This window comes from Oncorhynchus masou, chromosome 5 (genome assembly GCF_036934945.1).
Source record: "Oncorhynchus masou masou isolate Uvic2021 chromosome 5, UVic_Omas_1.1, whole genome shotgun sequence".
Lineage (NCBI taxonomy): Eukaryota > Metazoa > Chordata > Actinopteri > Salmoniformes > Salmonidae > Oncorhynchus > Oncorhynchus masou.
In genome coordinates, this window is record NC_088216.1 from 76,165,061 (window position 1) to 76,186,653 (window position 21,593).

Below are 21,593 nucleotides of genomic sequence, written 5' to 3' on the forward strand. Positions count from 1 at the left end.
CAACTCCTCTGAGAAGGACCTGAGACAACAAGCACTCAGGTAATACTGAGTCTGGTGACATTAGTAAAGGGACGGAATGAGACCAAAATCCACAAGGGAGAATGAAACCTTGGAGGGATCCAAGACCTGCCATTATGCATACCTGTTACAATCTATTCTCTGCTTGCATAGGAATCATCTCTGCTAGGTTGGCCCAGACCTATAACCTGGATGTGATGGAAAGTTTGATAAATGTAAGTCCATTACATTTCTACACAGTTTTGATTTGGTTTTAGTCATTTGAAAGTATATTAAGTTTATATTGAGTTTTATTTTTACTCAGACCACCTGCGGGCCAGATTGCGGGCCATAAATTTGACACCCGTGTTCTAAGTGTTGCTGCTCTGTGTTTGTAGGGAATGCCAGGTGAAGCACTGGGCCAAACACAAGGCGGCCTGCCAAATGATGACTGAAGCCACAGAAAAGCTCCAGAAGGACTTGACCATAACTCCTGAAGAGAGAAAGGTGGACATCAGCAATATATTGGACTGAATTTTTTATTTTATTTTATTTCACCTTTATTTAACCAGGTAGGCAAGTTGAGAACAAGTTCTCATTTACAATTGCGACCTGGCCAAGATAAAGCAAAGCAGTTCGACTCATACAACGACACAGAGTTACACATGGAGTAAAACAAACATACAGTCAATAATACAGTATAAACAAGTCTATATACGATGTGAGCAAATGAGGTGAGATAAGGGAGGTAAAGGCAAAAAAAGTGTGATGGGAGAGAGAAGAGAGGTCTTATGTGGTGACAAGTCAATTGAAAGATATTCACCTATATGCAATTTGGGATGGAATTTGAATGCAATTGTTATGGTTTTGGACTGTTAATGTTAACCTTTTGAGGTTTGTCTGTCTCAATTAAATTCCGACTTCTAGATTGTATTACTGTAAATGTTGACGGCTCCCGGGTGGCACAACGATCTAATGCACTGCATCTCAGTGCTTGAAGAGTCACTACAGACCCTGGTTCGAATCCAGGCTGTTTCACAACCTGATTGGGAGTCCCATAGGGCGGCACACAATTGGCCCAGCGTCATCCAGGTTTGGCCGGTGTAGGCCATCTTTGTATATAAGAATGTGTTTTTAACTGACTTACCTAGTTAAATAAAGGTAAAACATTAATTTAAAAAAATGAATTATCAAGCAGAGTTTATATCCTTTTGATCTCAGACTGAGTGGAACTCACAGGTTGAACTTGGGAAGGAGCACAACTCAAGACTTGTTAATTAAATTGTAATAATGGGCTTCTCATTAGCTTGTCATCTTCCAAGTTGTTTAGCACATTTTTTTTTGACAATTCTAATTAAATAAGCCTATGCGTCTGTCATAGATGTGAAATAGAAAAATGTTTTACAAGAAACTCCAAAGTTTGTGGCCTCATGTTTTGACTCATCATCATGATCAGTCATCCTGGGATCAGAATCTGCCTATTGTTCAGGTAACTGCACGGTATCCATTTCACTGGGTAGTATTTCAATGTAACTTTACCCACTTGATTGTTTAGACTCTGCGCACCTTGAACTGTAAAAAAGGGTGTGCCTGTGAAGTTCACAAGTTAACTGACAAACATATAACATATGCTGTCAATGGATGATTAGTAAATTATTACCCTTAATGTAGTTTGTATTTGAATGTCACTAATGAAATAGCATACAGATACACATTGTTCAATGGCGATGGAGGGCTGGGGGATTTACACACTCACATCTCCCGCGCCCGCTCTACTGTTCAAGACTCAGAAGCACCCCCTATGTGAAAGCATTCCGGATGTCAAGAACAGTATTCTGCTCTTCACTTTCTCGTCTTTCTCTCATTTTCTTGTCTTGTTATTGCGTCACATGTTGGGGTGTCCGAATAGGGTGATGGGGTCGTTATAAAGTAAACGCGCTGCTAATAATCTCGATTTTTTTCGAATTGGGGTATTTCCGATAATACATTGTTTCCAGACCAGACGCGAAACTGCCAACCTCTGCTCCGTTATTCGTAATAACTTATATGGAAACTTGGTACGATAGAAGAACATCAGGGACAAGGCATCGGCCGCTGCGGGGTGGATCCCGGATTTGGTAAATTGTTAAACTTTCAAAACAAGTCTATAGAAAGTTTTATGAATTATGTGAAATGGGCTCGAGTCGGTTCCTTGCTTCTTGTGTTTCTAGGCTACCCCCTCCTCCCTCATACATCTTCATCTGTGATGCTAAACGGCTGCATGTAGGCCTGATTTACAATTATTATTCACGACATGTTTGAAGCAGAATATTGGCGATTTATTCGATTATATAATCTGACATTTGATGGTATGCAAATTAATATAACTAGTTATGTTGGTATTTAATAATAGACGGCAACGTGCTCCGTTATTAAAACAATAAAGAACAGGACAATTATAAAATAGCCTTAAACGCTATTTTTTATTATTATTGCCGATTAGACCACTTTATTGATGCAGCAAATGGCAAATTATATTAAAGTACTAACACAGATCATTTTATGTCGAGAAACAATGACTTCATTCATACTCAGTAGGCAATAGAATAGGATATTTTATTTAGTTCAAGCCATGGTTTCTATAGTAAGGGATGCATAGCTGTATGGGAAGTTCCCACATTTGAAGGCTAGCAACAATGTACTACTGTAGGCCAATGTCCTGTCCATGAGTTGGTGCTTCGTGATTGGTGATGCTGGATTGTGTATTATTGTTTTTAGTCACAGGTGTGATGATTGCCTCTGAGTGAAGAAGAAACTGAAGCTGTGACTAACAGAATGTCTTGGGGTGAGTTCATTGAGCTCCGTGAGTTGAGGCTGCATGACAATGACCGGATAGAGCTGACCTGCTGCGAGGTGCCTCGCTCACCACCTCGCCTGGAGCGGGCCAATGCCCTGCGGATTAGCCCAGGGAAGGTCCCAGAGCTGCTTAGCCGGGTGGGCATCATCCGACTGCTGGGGGATAGCCTGGACCCACGGCTCACAGATGAGAGGGGAGAGGGACATGACTTCCAGCCCTGCAGCCATGCCCAGCCCACCTGGTGTGACCTGTGTGGAGACTTCATCTGGGGACTGTACAAACAGAGCCTGCGCTGTGCCAGTGAGTCTGCCTTCTGCTGCTGCACAGGATTGACTTGCATGATAATTATTAGGATTGTATGTCTGCATACATGTATGTCACAGGCAACCGGTGGCACCTTAGTTGGGGAGGACGGGCTCATAGTAATGGCTGGAACGGAATGAATGGAATGGTATCAAACACTTGGTTTCCATTTCCATGTGCGTGAGTGTTATAGGGTTTAACTATGGCTAGCCTATGAGAATGTGTTTCAAGGTTATCCCACTTCTGACACCAATATAATGAAACAGGCAAGGAGTGTGGCGCGAACCCTCGACCCTCTAGCCCGTAGACATAGAAAGCATGGTCAAGAGGCAGAGTTGATTTCCGCCCGTGCAAACCAGGGTCCTACAGTATTATATAGCCTGTTTGTGTGTGCATAGGATATACTGTATGTGTTTGTTTATGTATATGCCAGGCCATCTAGCTTTAAGTCATTGTTTCTCAGATGGACTAAATGGGCTTTTTGTAAGATGGGCTCTATTCACAGGACTCAGTATTCATTAGGCCTGAATAGGCTTTAATGAGTTTCTGCAAAGAGGGACATTACCGTTCCCAGCAGCGACGAACCAGCTGAGAACCAAACCGCTCGCCTGGAAATCCCAGACCCTGTTTTAGCTCTGGAGTACTTGGAAAACTCCCAAATTCAGTCAGCTGTTGGCGGCAATCTATTCCTCAGGGCATTAAGATGGATCTAGTGTTTTTTTTATGTCTGTGTAGGTACATGCATAATCTTCAAAATTTACACTATGAACTTCCTTTCCTCTGGCTGAAACTGGCCCTTTAAATTGTTATGTGTGGCCATTACATGTGTGGAGAGAGAATTGAGAAGTGTAGCCGGTGTCTGATGTGTATGGGGAATATACTGGTAAACTCTCATGACACCACATGTTTATTTGTCAAATAATCCCTCTACTGCCTAGCAATACTTGTCTGATCATGTCCTGTTTGATTAGTTAGTGACCAAATTGAAGTAATATTTTTTAGTCTGTGACTAGTTCTGTCAAACGTGTAATGACTCCATCTGGCCAGTGGAGGACAGCAGATAAATTAGAATCTCAAAATGTCCCAAAACTGGAGGGAATTGATGTCCTAAATTGAGTAAATGGAAGTTTCTGTGCCAGTGCTCAACACTTCTTTTCATAGCTGACATTTCCTTACATCTGTGGAGAAGGCACAACTTTGATTAATCACTTATCTTTTCTCACAGATTGCAGATTCACATGTCACTATCGATGTCGACCTCTCATCCAATTAGATTGCAGTTTGGATCGTGGCTCCACAGTTGAACAAACATGTGCTGTAGAGACTGATACAAATGTGGTAAGAACCTCATGATCTGATGTATGCGTGTCATTTCATTTGTTTTCTCTACTCAACCTCTCATTCACCGGCCATGTCGTGTGTCATGACCACCACCTATCCACTATTCAGGCCATACTCTTTGTGGTGACATGGTGTCTGCACACTCTCTGTAATCAATCACTCTAGTCTTCTTTTCTTTCTATTCCATGATCCCCCTGTGGCAGGTCCTTTCAGTTCAGGTCCTCTCTCTCAAAATCCCCTTTGGCTACAGTACCCTATCTATGGGCATCAATCATTTATATGTATTTCATTTCTATTTAACCTTTATTTAACTAGGCAAGTCAGTTAAGAACAAATTATTATTTACAATGACGGCCTACCCCGGGCAAACACGGACGACGCTGGGCCAATTTTGCACCGCCCTATAGGACTCCCAATCACGGCCGGTTGTGATACAGCCTGGAATCGAACCAGGGTCTGCAGTGCCTTAGATTGCTGCGCCACTTGGGAGCTAGTCTTATCTGATATTTTTATTTTTACTTAAAGTGGTGCTGTTCTCTGTAGAACCCTAGGCCTACATATGTCATGCATTTGTCATGTTATGTGAATCCCCTATGCTCTGCTATCATCTGAATCCTCACATGATTTTCATCGTCTCACGTCGCATTTATTATTGGCAGACAGGAAAAGGGGGGAGGGGTATGATGTCATGGGAGTTCTAATTTTCCCTCAGCGCCCAATCATGGCCGTTTGCGCTGGTTTTGTGTATTTTCTAATCTCAACTGCCTGGGTGGGGCCTCCGCGGTCCGGGGAGAGAGATGGAAAGGCGGGGGCTGGTCCCGCATCCTGTTCTCTGCTCGTCTTGAGAAACCGAAACGTGGCCAGATTCAACAGGAAACCGACAAAAACGTGCTTTAGAACGTTGTTGAAGTTTACAGGGAGATACTAACTATACTAGCAGTCTGAATACGCTACACACTATCTGTGAATCTCAAGTTGCTGTAGTTACTACATGTTTATTACAGCGGGATACATTTTAAGATATACATTGTTTTATTAAACGGGAAACTACGCCTATTAGTGCTCCAATCAAAGCCGAATTAGATATAATTTGAGAAATTGTAGCGAAGTCTGATCGCAATATCGTTCCAGAGTCTAACGTTATATTGCAACATTTTGATCATGAAAGACGCGGTCAGTGGTTCGGATAAGAGCCCATCCTTCGGGAAGACGTGGGGCAGCTCCACCAGTAGCGGATACTGCAGTGGGGACTCGGATTCTGAGTTCGAGCAGTACTTTACTGCTCGCACATCATTCATTTGCAAATCCAAGAAAGAGAAGGTAAGAATGATAACTTTATCAAGCAGACAGGACTATGTCAATTGCCTACCAAGCTGTTTCCATTTATAATAGTTCTGTTTAATTAAATTTTTTATTTCACCTTAGAAAAATTCTTATTTACAATGACGAGCTACCCCGGCAAAACCCAAACGACACTGGGCCAATTGTGTGCCGCCCTATGGGACTCCCAATCACGCCCGGTTGTGAGACAGCCTGGAATTGAACCAGGGTCTGTAGTGACGCCTCTAGCACTGAGATGCAGTGCTTTAGACCGCTGCCCCACTTTCTTTATAGTTGCATTATAGTTTATGATTATTCACTAACAGCGTGATTGCTGTAGTACCCCGAGTAACTCTACCATGGCTCCTTTAAAAAAATAATAATTGGGATCTGCTGTACCTCTCATATAAAACATTTCACTACAGACCCGTGTTCAATCCCAGGCTCTGTCACAACCGGCCGCGACCAGGTGACCCATGAGCTGGCGGACAATTGTCCCAGCGCCGTCCGGGTTAGGGGAGGGTTTGCCTGGCCGGGATGTCCTTGTCCCATTGCGCTCTAGCGACTCCATGTGGCGGGCCGGGCACATGCACGCTGACTTCGGTCGCCAGCAGTACGGTGTTTCCTCCGACACATTGGTGCTGCTGGCTTCCGGGTTGAGCAAGCAGTTTGGCTTGCTTAACATCTATATTAGAATGATGACTTTTACACCCTGATGCTGAGAACCACTCACAAATTCATGTTTAGTGACGCACCCATGATACTGTACCTCTAGTTAAGTTTCGGAACACAAACACACTCATGTAGCCTACTGTTCAGTGTTCTACTCTCACATCTGAACAAACATTACACTTACAAAGCTTGCACACACAAGTCTGCATACAAGCTTGCACACATATTTCCGCAGGGTTTGAATGAGTAATGGCAAAATAAGATAATGTCTGATTAACTAATATTTCCACATCATCTTGAAACTTATTATACAGAGTACAGTACAAAGTGATAACGTCACCGTGAACATTAGTGACTCCTTAGTAGAATGAGCTGGCTCTCATTTTGTGATTGCCTATTTAATAATTAACTGCAGGACATTAACTCAGCAGCCTTTCAATCTGCATTAGGATGTATGTTATTGAGCTTTACATTGCTTTATGTAGTTTTGTGCTCCATGAATTCTGGGCAGCTGTGGCCATTCATTTCTCCAATGTGTAAACATCAGCTAACTCTCCGCATTAGGAACATGATTAGTGGGATAAACAACACAAGAGCAATATAGTTTTGAATGGCACCATTCCTAAAGAGTTATTTATTTGTCCCTGTGATTTTCCTACTGATTTAGTTATTTTTCTTGTGATTTTGCCCCAGAGGAGAACTCATGTTGGGTACTGATGGTAGCACGAGCCATGGAGATTAATGGCTATTGATCTATGGATCATCCCTCCCCCTCCACGAAAAACAGCTACTGTTGGCCCCCTAATTCAGTGTTTCCCAATCCTGGTCCCCAAGTGCCTCCAACAATACAGAGTTTTGTTGTAGCCCTTGACAAACACACCTCACTCAGCTCATTGAGGGTTTGATGATTAGTTGACAAGTTGAATCAGGTGTGCTTGTCCAGAGTTACAGTAAAAATCTGTACTGTTGGGGGTACCTGAGGACTAGGGTTGGAAAATACTGCCCTAATTGATGTGCCTATGTTTTGTGCATCATATGTCCTGAATAACATCCTCACACAAGAAGCAAGAACGGACCATTAGACACCAGAAGTGCATACATGTGGTGGATACCGTGTGTCCATACCAGACATCTCAAGCGGGCGGGGGATATTTTTTTACATGAACACAGCATTAAAGAATGCAGCTCAAAACTGTTGCAGACATTACAAACAGCTGCACGTTCCCCCATGGCGCCTCCCTCTTCAGAGATAGGAGTTCAGGAACTAGGATTGGTCAGCGCTGACATCATTGTACTCCACTACTTCCCTATTGTAAGCTATGGCTACGTTGACACTTGACAGGAAGTTTGGAATCTGATGCAACCGGTGGTCATTTGTGAAGGAAGGAGTGGAGCTTACAGGAAGTTAGCACTGTGAAGCATAGGTTACATTTACCAACTCTTCATTATACAGCAGCAACAAGTCCTGAAAAAGCAGTAATGCTGTTTCTCATTCAATACCATTTTGACTTACACCAGTCTAGTGCTTCCTTCCTCTCAGCAACTGCGGGAAAAAACCCAGCTTGTCCACCTCTGGAAATTTTCATTAGGCTGATTTTCTTAACTAAATGTTTAGTTCAATTGGTTGATATGTTGTGCCTCCTTAACTGTCCCTCTAATCAATTTGAGTTTTTTTCAATATGAAATGTTGTGGGGTGTTATTTTGCCCCCATTAGGCCCACATAACACATTTTTTATAGGCATCATTTTACATGCAACACATTTAAACTTGGCTTAAAGTGGTAGAACACAAAAGACTCCCAAGATAACCCTTTTTTGTCTTTAGGAAGATGAGAGAGTAAGCCAAATGGACAGAGGGCTTTTACGGCTGCTTCGACAATTAAAGTGTAGCCAATAAATGGCTTATTGAAATATTGACTCCCCTTTCTATCTCTCTGGTCAGGATGAGCAGGTCCAATGTGGGAAGCAGCAGGAGCTGTCAGGCACAGAGATCCAGCAGAAGGTGAAGGAGTACAATGCTCAAATCAACAGCAACCTCTTTATGAACCTGGTGAGTACTAAAAAGTTGCCCTTATACCATTGTAGTAACATTGTAATAAATCTAGTATACCATTGTAGTAACATTGTAATACATCTAGTAATTCAGTAATTGCTCAGTTACAATACTGCAGAATTACCCCAACAATGTAATGTCTACTATGCAATAACATGTTGATAATGTGTGTTAATGTTACATTTTATGCCAACATTTCTTCATTCTCTTCAACAGAACAAAGATGGCTCGTTCACTGGCTTTATAAAGGTCCAGTTCAAGCTGGTACGACCTGTGTCAGTTCCCCCACCAAGAAAGGGTACTGCAACACAGGATGGTGCGGGCAAGAAGAATGGGGGAGTAAAACGTTGCACCTCTTTCTACCTGCCCAAGGATACATCTAAACACCTACACATCAGTTCCCGGACATGCGCCCGTGAGGTCATCGAAGCCTTGCTAAAGAAGTTCACTGTGGTGGACAACCCTGGAAAGTTTGCCCTGTTTGAGCGCACCGAGCGTCATGACCAAGGTAAGCCTACCTCTGTGACCGGTTTTGTGGCAGCACATGTCTGTTCTTTGTTCTGCATTGACATCACATACAGTAGATAAATACAACGAGGTGCAATACAGTTGATTAATTATATTGTCCTTCTGTATATCTCTCAGTGTTCCTACGTAAGCTGTCTGATGACGAGCGTCCACTCAAACTGCGTCTGTGTGCTGGACCCAATGAGAAAGCCCTCAGTTTGGTATTGAAAGAGAATGAGACTGGAGAGGTCAACGTGAGTATTGAGCATGCATTGGGCATTCATTCTCAAACCAACATGGCCATTTCACATTGTGCAGCATACACTAATGCTCTGTCTCCCTCCTCTCTCTGTCCAGTGGGATGCGTTCTCTATGCCAGAGCTCAAGAACTTTGTCCGCATGTTACAGCGTGAGGAGGAGGAGCATGTCAAGCAGATTTTGCAGCGCTACGCTCTGGCCCGCACCAGAATGCAGGAGGCCCAAGCTGCTGCTTCCATCCCTGGTGGTTCCTCCGCTAGTGGTTCCACCCCTGGCTGAGAAACATGTCGCCTATGGGACAACCTGCACCTCTGACTGACAACCATCACAAGATGACCAGTCATCACTGCATCCAAAGATCCCAGAGAACACAAGTGGACACCTCCCTCACAGGAGGAGAGTGAAAGAACGAATGAGAGCGAGAGGGCGCATGAGAGCAAGCGCGTGTGAATGTGAGAGCTATCAGAAGTGCCGTACAGCTGGAGAGAGTCTGTTGATAATGAGAGTTGAGAAACAGTATATGAAACTGTGGCTGATGAGAGACTGGCTTTGTCCAGTACTGCCTCTCATTATGGGGGCGCCATTTCACTATCCTGGGTGAGCTACCTGGTTCGTAGCGTTTATCACATTATTCTTGCTGGCAGTAGGGTCCATAGATTATATCATTTATAGCTTTGGGGCAACGATCAAAGATACTTTTGAGACACCTGAGTGGGGTAAGGCATATCAAAAAGCTGTTTAACTCCCTTAATGCCAAGCAATAAGAGGGTAGCCAACCTACTCGCTAAGACAAATGTTGAACATGTTCAGGTGCTGTCTGCCTCAGTATCTCCAGACCCAAATGCTAGTCAGAATAACAAGCGATGGAATTGTGGGCCAGGTAGGTACCCCAGGTTTCCATTTGACCCCAATGTCTGCCACATACCTCTTGCACATCCGTACTGTGATGGATGTTACTCTTTCTGCTGTCCCTTTATGAAACTGAGTGGGAGTGCCCCATCTGTTGGGTGCACTGTGAATGTCAATTGAGAGGACAATCCCCAGGTTGATTTAATTGATAGGGGAATTTTATCCTTGAAACACTTTGAACTGGAAGCTGATGATTTTTATGGAATGTTTGTTTGTACATATTTTCATGTTCTTTATGTAATTTTAAACCTAAAACAACAGAATAATAGAGTTGAGAATTGGATTCATATTATCAGTACATGTCTATGTTGCTTGAAATAATACCTTGACTGTCAATTATTCAAAAAAAATGTTTTTACATGTCCAGTGTCAATATATTTTTTACAAAACAATAATAAATTAGCACTGTTCACATTACATAAAATATCCTTCACAAAGGTGTGGTGTCTCTTGGTGATGGGGGTATTCCATTGGGATGATGTTCGTTTACTAAATAATGCTATCCTCACTTGGTAGTTATGGCTCGTTGCGAGTACTTGGTTTGCGGTCCAAATACTTAAAAGACACACTCTCTTCCACTTACCCTCGCCTTATGCCCCTGGGGGATACTCCGTCGCCATCTTCGTGGGTGGTCCAAATGATTAGCCAAGCAAGGGAAATTTGCAACGTAAGCCCCTCAGGCCTCGTTTTCGTTGAATTTTGCGAGTGTATAATTATGTTAATTCCGGGGCCTGAATCTCCCCATATTTCAATTCGCGACGATTGTACATCCGCTAAAAAAAGTCAGCGTAAACTTAAAAACAACATCAATGGAGAAGGCAACATACAAGTGTAAGTAAAAACGAATGCAAATAAGTAGCACAAATACATACACTCATTATTCTAACAGCTTTTTGTTAGTAGAGTATTTAATTGTCTTAAAATACAGTTCAATTTCTTTTTGTAAGGTTAGAATATGTGTTTTTTGTAAATTTACATTTGTCAATATGAAATTTGGCCAAAAGAATAATGAAATTAATTACATAAAAATGTTTCAGCTTATTTCTATCGTAGGTAAAGAATTCAAGCAGTACATCTCTCCACAATATTGTAAGATCTTCATAAATGTGTTCAATTATAAATCTACTGATGTCTTGCCACAGTTTTCTTACATGAATACAATGCCAAAAAAGATGCAACACAATTCCTGCCTCCCTTGCCCTGCAAGTGTCGACTTGTCACACGTCATGAAACGTCATCAAAAGTGTCCACTTAATTTGAAAGCTGAGGGGATAGGGTGTGTCTGGACTGCAAACTTTGACAAAGATAATGTTACTATTATTTCCTTGTGATGGTGTACAGAGTTAGTAAAGGATATTGTGCAAACATCTACCTACATCCTCTCCGTACTGGCTAGAGGTACATTGTTTGTCACTCATGCGCAAGCTCAGCTGACCAACCGTGCGGTTCTTTCGATCATTTAGACCATACGTGACGTATGGCGTGATTGTTTTTTGAGATCTGTACTAGCTAGCCAGCCATTTTAGCTATTTAACAACAACAGTGTATTTGAACATCACTACCTTACTCCAAGGACGAATAGAAGTCACAGCTAAAATAATGAATATGTTACTGTAAGTGCTGTCACCATAATACACCGCTAGCTAACGTCAGCTTACCTTGCTAATTGTTAAGTTACTAAGCTAGCGTAGCAAACAGCCGTTGAGATAGTTATGTAGCTTTGGTTGATGCATTTTAAAAGCTTAATTCATTTACTATATTAAAATAACTTAGTTTGCTATCAGCTGTAATTTGAACAGTGTTACGTTAGCTAGCCATCTTGGCCAACGTCGTTCGCTAACTACTATAACTAGCTAATGTTAAATTGACCGTTTGAATGCCAACTAGTTAGCAAGCTAACCTAGCTATTTAACTTGCTAGCTAACTATTGTTTGGCCTATGTGGTAACATCAGGCTAGCTAACGCAACAGCTTGTGTGTTTTATCAGCCGTGCCTATGGCATAACTGTTCTTGTTTTCAGATCCAAACCAGGAGACTACTGACTGTCTATACAGCTAATATACTCGTTGCCTTGGGGGTTTCACAGAGGATAATGTCCCATCACTGAAGATGGGAGGCAGTGGATCCAAGGTGAAAGGTGCTTGGCCATTTGCTGGTTCAGGAGCTGGAGGTGATTCAGGCAGTGAGGGGCAAGAAGACCAGTCTTTGACCCGCCTCAAAGGGACCAGAAAAGCAACCCCATTTATTTTCACAAGGAGGAGGTAATAATGTTTGCTAAATGCAATATGTAGCCTATATGATCCTTAGTGAAATGCTTTCCAATGCCCGATGTTGTGTGTGTGTGTGTGTGTGTTAGCTCTCTTTACTATGATGAGGATGGGGACCTGGCTCATGAGTTCTATGAAGAGACTTTGGTGACAAAAAATGGCCGGAAGAGGTCCAAGCTGAAGAGGATTCAGACTAACCTCATACCTCAGGTACGCTGATTGGATGATCACTTGAGAGTCCCAGACTCTGTTTAGGAAAGTTTTCCAGTTACCCATGGTTCTTGTTCTTGTTTATAATTACTCTTGTGGGTATTGTTATCTGTTTGTAGGGAATTGTGAAGCTGAACCATCCCCGGATCCATGTAGATTTTCCTGTAATCCTATGTGAGGTGTGAATCACATTGGGCTGGTCTAATGTGGAAAAGATGTCAGTCAAAGGCTGCCCCACACTACAACTGCTCCATCTTGAACGCTGGTGTTCCTCTGAGAAGATGGATGAGATGTCTGACTACAGCTGTGGACACCACTGAAGCTATGTTGCGGAGAGAAAGGGGAGGCGGATAGATGTTTTGGTGAAAGATAGAGGATAGAGTAAAAGTACTGCCTTTTGTGACATGTAGAGAAGTGTGTGTGTGTGTGGGAGAGAAAGGTAACTCAAGATAAGGGAAGGTTTATGAATTCCCACAGTACATGTTGACCATTTTAAATTTTATCATATCTATGTCTGCCTCTGATTGGAGCCAAGACCTGCACTAGTGAACTTTTAATGTAAATAAAAATAATCTGAGTTGGAAATACTTGAATAAATGGTTTACCAGGCTAAAAGACTGAGGCATCCCCTGTTTTTATGAAGTCCACATATGGTTCACAGTCTGAGTTTTGTTCCATAACAATGTGGTCACAATATCGATGGTTTTGTATTCTGCGATTTAAAGACTGATTGGCTCAATTTACTAGTCTTTCTCGTTACCAGAATCCTGGGAAGCTGTCGGTGAATATATTTTTTTCTCTCTGCTGTATTTCAGTTTTAGGCACCAGGGGGCAGTGCTCTTGTACAGGTGGGTCTCATCATAGGTTAGATTCTGTAACGTTTTTGGGTCAGTCATTTATGCCAATTGACTTTGAATAATTTAAGATGATTATGACATGACGTGTCTAGTTGTTTATGATAAAGTGAAGTACTTTATATACATATTGAAGGTTTGGGGGAAAATATTCTAATGATAATTTGTACAGTATCTAATGGTTCATGTTCATGACATATTGTCTGTTTCAGTGTTTGCTCTCTTGTAGCATACGGCTGGCTATGGGCATAATGGCCATCTCTGGCCCCTGTAATTGTATGGAATGTGGTTGGATGTGTTTCAGGGCCAGGGGTCAGACTGATGTAATTCCTCCTTCATTCCTTCCTTTGATGTTCTGCAGAGCAACTTCCTCTGAGATGGGTTACTCTCGAATGGGTGAGGCTTGTTTATGATCATAAATTCCTAAAGCGTGTTTTAGCCATACTGATGGATTTAGCAAGAAGAGTAATACATCCAAATAGCATACTGTAAGCAATTTACATGGCGTGATGGAAAAAGGTGTGTGAGGGTGTAAATATGTACATTTCAGTTGCATCATGACATTTTCTTTAATCAGAAAGTCCCATGGAGTTCAGAGGACCACTTTCCTAAGGGAGACCTCAACCTGGCATACTTTCAAATGCCATAGGCAGTTTCTGTAAAGTATGTCAATTCATGGGTTGTTGGTGTAAAAATATATTTTCATACTTCTCAAAGATAAAAATGAAATTTATAAAGCCATTTCCCACATGATCTACAAAGTCCAAAATGTAACCTGTGTGAGTTCCAGGCTATTATACAGTCCTATGGTCCCTCTGATTTTTAAAGTGCTTGTGTTTGATGAAGGTGACAGTGTGTTTCCAGTTCCCCACATTGTTATCACTTCCTGGAGGTGCCTGAAGGCTGATGATGTAATGTCCAGGAGTCAAGGGTCAAAGGGAAGCACGCAGGATGGAGGGAAACTGCCCATCCCTTCTCGTCCCTCACTCTCTCTTTGTCCCATTCACACGCATACTAGCAGGTGAGTCAGCAGAGCTTGGAGAACAAACAGCGGAACAGCATCAACTGAGTGACCCCCCACAGGATGAGGCCTCACCTCACTTCCAGGGTTTTTTGTCTATCATGTGCTCTCAGATCCTCCACGTTACATGCACCCTTTAGGCATATGCTTTGTTGGACTTTGCTTCTAACTATTCATTTAAAAGCTTTCAACCCCAGCCTGCTCTAAATCTTTCCATGATCTTGGCAACATGACAGCATGTGGTACTTGGTTGGTTCATTTGAGCCACTGCCAATGGCCATCTCATCTGCCTCAAGCGGAACATCTGCATGCCAGATGTCTGTGTCCAGAGTTTGAATGCTACTAGTCCTAGAGATACACCATGCTTGCTTACATGAACTATAGGTTATTCTGTAACACTTTATATTATGGTGTAGCCTACTTACAATTATTTATTAAGGGGTTTAAACTGTCAATTATAAGTGTATAGATAGTTTATGAATATGTAATGAACATGTTTAAAACATTGGTTGCAATTGTATGCTTGTCATTTAAATGTTTGGCCAAAAACTGTATATGAACTCAAATGGTCCTGTGTGGCTCAATTGGTAGTGTGGCTTTTGCAACGCCAGGGTTGTGGCTTCGATTCCCATGGGGGACCAGTACAAAAATGGATGCACTCACTACTGTAAGTCACTCTGGATAAGAGAGTCTGTTAAATGACTAAAATGTATTAAACTGAGAACTCAAACTATAGGCATGGCATTCTCAGTATGTTGGGAGGGTCTACGCCAGGCTTCCTCAATAGGCGGGCCGCAGGTGATTTCTGTTGTTGGATATTAAATACTGTAAAATCACGAGGAAATCTGCTCAGTGGTTTTTATTTAGGACATCTGTTACGAAGTATTCCCACGCATAAAAAGTGAGGCATATGTGATCGTATCCCAATGTAAACAAGGTTGGAGTAATTATGTTTTGTCAAATAGTCTGTTTGGGATTCTTGTGGTTAATTTGCAGTACAAATGATTTATAACCATGTTCAACCCACCAACAATCCTTTCAAGGAAAAACCGGCCCATGACTGAATGTAATTGGGACCCCTAATCTATGCTGTCAACAGCAATTAAATCTAGATAATGCAACAATATAAACTATATATACAAAATTATGTGGACATCCCTTCAAATTAGTTGATTTGGCTATTTCAGCCACACCCGTTGCTGACAGGTGTGTAAAATTGAGCACACAGCCATGCAATATTCATAGGTAAATATTGACAGTAAAATGGCTCAGTGACTTTCAACATGGTACTGTCATAGGATGACACCCTTCCAACAAGTCTGTTCATCATATTTCTGCCCTGCTTGAGCTGCCTGGGTCAACTGTAAGTGCTGTTATTGTGATGTGGAAACGCGTAGACGCAACAACAGGTCAGTTGCGAAGTCGTAGGCCACAATCTCACAGAACGGGGATGCCGAGTGCTGAAGCGCGTAATGCGTACAAATCGTCTGTCTTCGGTTGTAACACTCTCCCCTGAGTTCCAAATTGCCTCTGGAAGCAACGTTTGCACACAAACTGTTAGTTGGGAGCTTCATAAAATGGGTTTCCATGGCATAGCAGCCTCACACAAGCCTAACATCACCAAGCACAATGCCAAGTGTCGGCTGGAGTGGTGTAAAGCTCGCCTCCATTGGACTCTGGAGCAGTGGAAACACATTCTCTGGAGTGATACATCACGCTTCACCATCCGGCAGTCTGAAGGACGAATCTGGGTTTGGTGGATGCCAGGAAAACGCTACCTGCCCCAATGCATAGTGCCAACTGTAAAGTTTGGTGGAGGAGGAATAATGGTCTGGGAGTGTTTTTCATGGTTCAGGCTCTTTAAGTTCCAGTGAAGGAAAATCTTAATGCTACAGCATACAATGACATTCTAGACGATTCTGTGCTTCCAACTTTGTGGCAACTGTTTGAGAAAGGCCCTTTCCTGTTTCAGCATGACGATGCCCCGTGCACATAAAACAAACAAAGTCCATACAGAAATGGATTGTCAAGATCGGTGTGGAAGAACTTGACTGGTCTGCACAGAGCCCTGACATCAACCCCATCAAACACCTTTGGGATGAACTGTAACGCAGACTGCGAGCCAGACCTCTCTAATGCTCTTGTGGCTGAATGGAAGCAAGTCCCTGCAGCATTGTTCCAGCATTGAGTGGAAAACCTTCCCAGAAGAGTGGAGGCTGTTATGGCAGCAAAGGGGGGACCAACTCCATATTAATGCACATGATTTTGGAATGAGATGTTCGACAAGCAGGTGTCCACGTACTTTTGGTCATGTGTATTGCATCTGTTTTCAATGACCAAATTGGAAACGTTTTGGACTGACTCATTCTGAAGTATTCAACTGACAAATTAAAGGAACTATTTTCAATTAAAAACTGGAAATAAATATTAACTGGAAATAAATATAAATATAAGATATTAAACCTAGGTTAGTTCAATTATGTTGGTGTCATACAATATATTAAGAACTACTTGACACGCCTACAGTACAAATATCATAATTGTACGGTTTAGTTCGCCACTCCCCCCTTTTCATGCTGAATGGAACATCCTGAAGTGGTCCAGTCTCCCGCTAGTCTAGGGTAGGCGTTTCGTGCAACTGAACTGACAACAGTACAAGGTTTACGGTACACTCACTGTCGTTTCAAGTTGTAAAGTACAGTAATAATACACGCCAGTGACATAAATGAAGTACCAGTGTTTTTACCTATTATTGCAGGGATCACTTAAAGTTTGTTTCATTCACTTTTCTCCAACTTATCTTGAGGAAAGACAAACGTGGCTTGGAATATAGCAGGACTCCATCTTTTGTGAATGCTTCCTCGTTTCTGTAAAGTATGTTTTTCTATTTTCTTTTCCACGAATTAAAACTTCCTCATGGGTAAAAGCAAAAATGTAAGGGTGTGTTTCCCGAGACAAGCGTCTACTGCTTTTTCAAGTCCACTGCTGCTAAATGCTGTTTCCCAACAAACGGATTACTTTCATTAACCGATAACTTTCACTAAATATTAAATTCATCATCTTCATGAAAAGTGGTATTGTTTCTAGGCTTGTCATATACAGTAGGCTGCTTGATCTTAATGCATTATTCATAGAGGCTTTCACGCGGAATACAATGAATTAAACCAGCTGAACTGTTCACACCATATTATCCTCTTCGTTCATAAACCCAGTGTATGTCTTGAACCTGTGGGGAAAGTCAGCCCTCTATTTCAACTTTTATGGTCATGGAGGTACCCAAGTAATTACAGTTGGTAGCAAATCTGAATCTATTGATTAGAAATCCCAAATATAATTTGTGATGTTCACTTAAATTTACATTTAAAATAAGTTAATGTAATTTATCTTTACAGGACAGGAGAGCAGAGTGAAAAGATATTAATTCCCCACAAAAGTCATGTTGTACTGGACTGTACTGCCTGATTGGAAAGTATTGTTGTTGGTGACTCTTCTCTGGGACTGCTGCTTCTGTGCTGAGGAACTGAAACCCACAAGATGGCCACTGTATCCCCAAAAGCCTCTGGTCCTGGCCTGGAATGCCCCGACGGAGGACTGCGGCCCGCGGCACGGTATCCATTTTCAGCTGGAGCAGTTCCAGATTGTGGCGTCGCCCAATGAGGGCTTTGTCCGCCAGAACCTCACCATATTTTACAAGGACCGCTTAGGGTTGTACCCCTACTATGATGAGCGTGATGGTACAGCCATGAACGGTGGGCTCCCGCAGGTTGCCAGTCTCACTCAGCATCTGGAGAAGATGCCGGAGGGCATTCAGTATTACATACGTGAACCAGGAGCCAAGGGACTGGCAGTTATTGACTGGGAGGAATGGAGACCACTGTGGATCCGCAACTGGGACTTCAAGGATGTGTACCGCAGACAGTCACGCCAGCTGGTGGCTGAGAAGAACCTAGCTTGGCCCGCAGAGCGTGTGGCTAAGGTGGCCCAGCAGGAGTTTGAGATGTCGGCCCGGAAGTTCATGCTGGAGACCCTGAGGCTGGCCAAGAGCCTGCGGCCCAACCAGCTGTGGGGGTTCTACCTGTTCCCAGACTGCTATAACCATGACTACAGGATCACTCTGGAGAACTACACAGGCCGCTGCCCTGACGTGGAGGTGGCCCGGAATGAAATGCTCAAATGGCTGTGGACTGAGAGTACAGCCCTCTTCCCTTCCGTATACATGAGCACAGTGCTACGCTCTTCGCCCTCTGGGCGCCAGTTTGTCCGGAACCGGGTGAAGGAGGGGATGCGTCTGGCATCAGGGGGAGACGGGCTGGCACGTCCTGTCTTTGTGTATGCCCGGCCCACCTACGCCAACGTATTGGACCTGCTGACAGAGGTGAGGGGCCGTTTCACTGAAAGTCACATAGTACTAACCAGGAGCACTTATCCTACCTAGACCTTTAAATAATATATTTTTTAAGTCTTTGTATGTTTATTGGGTTGAGACAGATGGAGGTGAAAGGTATGAGAGAGAGGTTGCTGAAAGAGCACGGGAACAGATTCAAATCCATGCTGGCTGCAGAACATCATACATGTCCTCCAGAGGCAGTGGATTAGACAGATAGGCCACCCCAGGCCACCTACCTAGACCTTTTGATCAGACTGTTTACCATTGGACAGGAAATCCATCCTGCATATCATATTCCAGCTCAATTCAGTGAGAAAGTAGTCAAGGAGTTGGAAGAATAATTTCTGTTAACCAATATCTACAGCCTATAAACCTAGCCTAATCCTACCCTAAAATAGATTTGAATGATGATTCCGATTCAGTTAATGTTTTGAGGATTCAATGAGTTTTAGTTTGAAACCGTTTCATATTTTTTCTGAATACTCCCTCTTTAAATCTATTTCATCAATGGGTGTGATTTCTAACTGCTCTTTTGTGTGGTGTGTCTGTGTGTGCTGGTTTGATTGGCCCTGATTCACAGACAGATTTCTCTCCGTCCTTATCTGTGGTTGCAACCCTTTCCTGCGCTATCAGCAGTCACTCCAATACTACCACTCTTTTGTATGTGTGTGAGCAGGATGGGTGTTGGACATGTTACTCGCTAACACTCCATAGTGCATTTCCTTAGGGGTTATGAGCAGATAAGAGGTGGTCATACACAAGGTCTATAGGGTCCAGTTACCTCTCGCCCCCTCTCACGCTCAACAATACTAAGTGCATGTGGTTAATTCTGGTTCACGGTGTGCTTTTTGTGACAAATCTGTACTCCTATAGTCAAGATTTGTAATGATTTCATCTCTCTGCAGACGGACCTGGTCTCCACCATCGGGGAGAGTGTGGCTCTTGGGGCCGCAGGCATCATCCTCTGGGGAGACCATGCTTATGCAGGCAGCAAGGCAAGTGTCCACACAATGACATCACTACGAATCACTGAATGACCAAATCACAGGACCTCTGACTGCTTGTCACAATATCATAGTCAATCATGTCACACACTTGATGATCAGCTGATTATGAGTTGTGTTTTTGTAGCAGCCCCTCTTCCTATGCTTTTTGTTATTATGATGTGAAATGGTTTGTAGTGGACTGTAAGCTTCATGTAAATTGGAGAGATGCAGGAACAACATCAATCTTTCAATTCTGTGTGTGTTTTTCTCTCTCCAGACCAGTTGCTTCAGTCTGAATGAGTACCTACAGGGTCCACTGGGCCGGTACCTGCTCAATGTCTCCACGGCAGCAGAGCTGTGCAGCCAGAGGCTGTGCGGTTCCCAAGGACGCTGCCTGCGCAGACACCCTGACACTGACGCCTACCTGCACCTCAGCCCCCTCACCCACAACATAGTCAGCCTGGAAAATGGCAAATTCAAGGTTCAAACTCTAGGTCAGCTTGGGGAAGAGGAGATAATGGGCTTTCAGAGAGAGTTTCAGTGCCAGTGCTACAGTGGCTACCAGGGAGAGGGTTGTGGCCAGAGAGACCCCCTACAACAGAGAGGTATCGCACCTTCAGTCATGGGGACATGGGTTCACTGTCTGCTCCTGCTACTCCTCACACTCCTGCTCTGACTGATTGCATACATACATAGTTCATACAGCTACATTTAAAATGATTTAATGTGTATTTGTATACACATGACATTATCTACACACTTCCACAAAATGCACAAACATTATATACATACACTGGGACAAATGCAAATGTATTCACTGGGGCCCAGGATGCTGTAAGGTGGGTGAATCTATGATTAGATGGTGGAACACTGTGGAACACGTACGTAGAGTTATGGTTGTTTGTGTGTTTTGATTTTCTTGATACATTGGAGGGCTCGCTGGAAATAACTTTGTTTACATTGCTCTCTCGCTCTTTCTCAGTCCCAAGAATATATATCTCTCTCATGCCTGCCTATTCTTCCCACCCCCTCCCCTTTCCTTTCTACAACCCCTCCCCTTTTAAGTTGTAATTTTCTCCTGATCCCAGTTTGTTTTTGTGTTGTAGTTTTCAGCTTATGATGTATGTACAGGTTTGTGTTATGTGTGTGTGCCAAAATGGGACAGATGCACTTGATTTTTTTAATAGCACAAAATAGTACTTAGTGCCTGACCTTTGACATTTTTATCTTTAGGTAAAAGTTCATATTTATATGAATGTATTTTCACACAAGAAAGAAGCTTTTGTTATTTTATGACAAATGTTATGACAAAAACAAGACTACTATTTTCTCCAGAATTGTGCATCTATTTTACTGTGTACTGTGTTTCAATCTTTCAAAATAAATCAAAGCCTTAACAACATCCAATACAAATCTTGCAGATGCATCACTCTTGCTGGTCACTGGTCTATCAGTGCCTCTCTCTGCTATGTTTCTGGTGGATCCAAAAATCACAATGTACACATATGGGCTATAGGCCGAGACCCTTCATACTCAACTCTAGACCTCGATACCAGTTCCACTGCATTTTTTTCATTGTTACCCTCTAATCAGGGACTGATTTAGACCTGGGACACCAGGTGTGTGCAGTTAATTATCAGGCAGAACAGAAAAGCAGCAGGCTCCGGACCTC

The 21,593-nt window shown here is 42.8% G+C and overlaps 3 protein-coding genes across 6 annotated transcripts; all 3 read left to right on the forward strand.

The window, feature by feature from the left end:
• Positions 1-1,792: 1,792 nt before the first annotated feature.
• Positions 1,793-12,305, forward strand: LOC135540274 (ras association domain-containing protein 1-like). The gene is made up of 9 exons (XM_064966831.1): positions 1,793-2,114; positions 2,208-2,259; positions 2,755-3,133; positions 4,362-4,474; positions 8,412-8,519; positions 8,739-9,030; positions 9,168-9,283; positions 9,387-11,027; positions 12,217-12,305. Exons 3-8 carry the CDS (start codon positions 2,812-2,814, stop codon positions 9,564-9,566), a joined length of 1,131 nt encoding a protein of 376 aa, XP_064822903.1. The 5' UTR covers positions 1,793-2,114; positions 2,208-2,259; positions 2,755-2,811; the 3' UTR covers positions 9,567-11,027; positions 12,217-12,305.
• On the forward strand, positions 11,431-15,384 carry LOC135540275 (tumor suppressor candidate 2-like). Of its 3 annotated transcripts, none has more exons than XM_064966833.1 (6): positions 11,431-11,594; positions 12,283-12,457; positions 12,553-12,673; positions 12,793-13,521; positions 13,832-13,923; positions 14,374-15,384. In XM_064966833.1, the coding sequence occupies exons 2-4, from the start codon at positions 12,306-12,308 to the stop codon at positions 12,856-12,858; spliced, it is 339 nt and encodes a 112-aa protein (XP_064822905.1). In that variant the 5' UTR covers positions 11,431-11,594; positions 12,283-12,305; the 3' UTR covers positions 12,859-13,521; positions 13,832-13,923; positions 14,374-15,384. The 3 variants fall into 3 exon arrangements, with proteins under 3 accessions (XP_064822905.1, XP_064822904.1, XP_064822906.1); XM_064966832.1 differs by lacking the exon at positions 11,431-11,594 and adding an exon at positions 11,602-11,809; XM_064966834.1 differs by lacking the exon at positions 11,431-11,594 and having other exon boundaries at positions 12,306-12,457; positions 14,546-15,384.
• LOC135540273 (hyaluronidase-2-like) lies at positions 14,463-21,323 on the forward strand. 2 transcript variants are annotated; one of them, XM_064966829.1, is made up of 4 exons: positions 14,463-14,548; positions 17,941-18,923; positions 19,841-19,930; positions 20,199-21,323. In XM_064966829.1, the coding sequence occupies exons 2-4, from the start codon at positions 17,985-17,987 to the stop codon at positions 20,595-20,597; spliced, it is 1,428 nt and encodes a 475-aa protein (XP_064822901.1). In that variant the 5' UTR covers positions 14,463-14,548; positions 17,941-17,984; the 3' UTR covers positions 20,598-21,323. The 2 variants fall into 2 exon arrangements, with proteins under 2 accessions (XP_064822901.1, XP_064822902.1); XM_064966830.1 differs by lacking the exon at positions 14,463-14,548 and adding an exon at positions 17,039-17,422.
• The last annotated feature ends 270 nt before the right edge of the window (positions 21,324-21,593 follow it).

Bases quoted from the DNA above. Each gene is read 5' to 3' on its own strand.
- LOC135540273 (XM_064966829.1), top strand. From the start codon at position 17,985: ATGTTGTACTGGACTGTACTGCCTGATTGGAAAGTATTGTTGTTGGTG. The intron at 18,924-19,840 runs GTGAGGGGCCGT...ATCTCTCTGCAG, and splicing joins TATTGGACCTGCTGACAGAG to ACGGACCTGGTCTCCACCAT. The intron at 19,931-20,198 runs GCAAGTGTCCAC...TTCTCTCTCCAG, and splicing joins ATGCTTATGCAGGCAGCAAG to ACCAGTTGCTTCAGTCTGAA.
- LOC135540275 (XM_064966833.1), top strand. From the start codon at position 12,306: ATGGGAGGCAGTGGATCCAAGGTGAAAGGTGCTTGGCCATTTGCTGGT. The intron at 12,458-12,552 runs GTAATAATGTTT...TGTGTGTGTTAG, and splicing joins TTTATTTTCACAAGGAGGAG to CTCTCTTTACTATGATGAGG. The intron at 12,674-12,792 runs GTACGCTGATTG...ATCTGTTTGTAG, and splicing joins AGACTAACCTCATACCTCAG to GGAATTGTGAAGCTGAACCA.
- LOC135540274 (XM_064966831.1), top strand. From the start codon at position 2,812: ATGTCTTGGGGTGAGTTCATTGAGCTCCGTGAGTTGAGGCTGCATGAC. The intron at 8,520-8,738 runs GTGAGTACTAAA...TCTCTTCAACAG, and splicing joins GCAACCTCTTTATGAACCTG to AACAAAGATGGCTCGTTCAC. The intron at 9,284-9,386 runs GTGAGTATTGAG...CTCTCTGTCCAG, and splicing joins ATGAGACTGGAGAGGTCAAC to TGGGATGCGTTCTCTATGCC.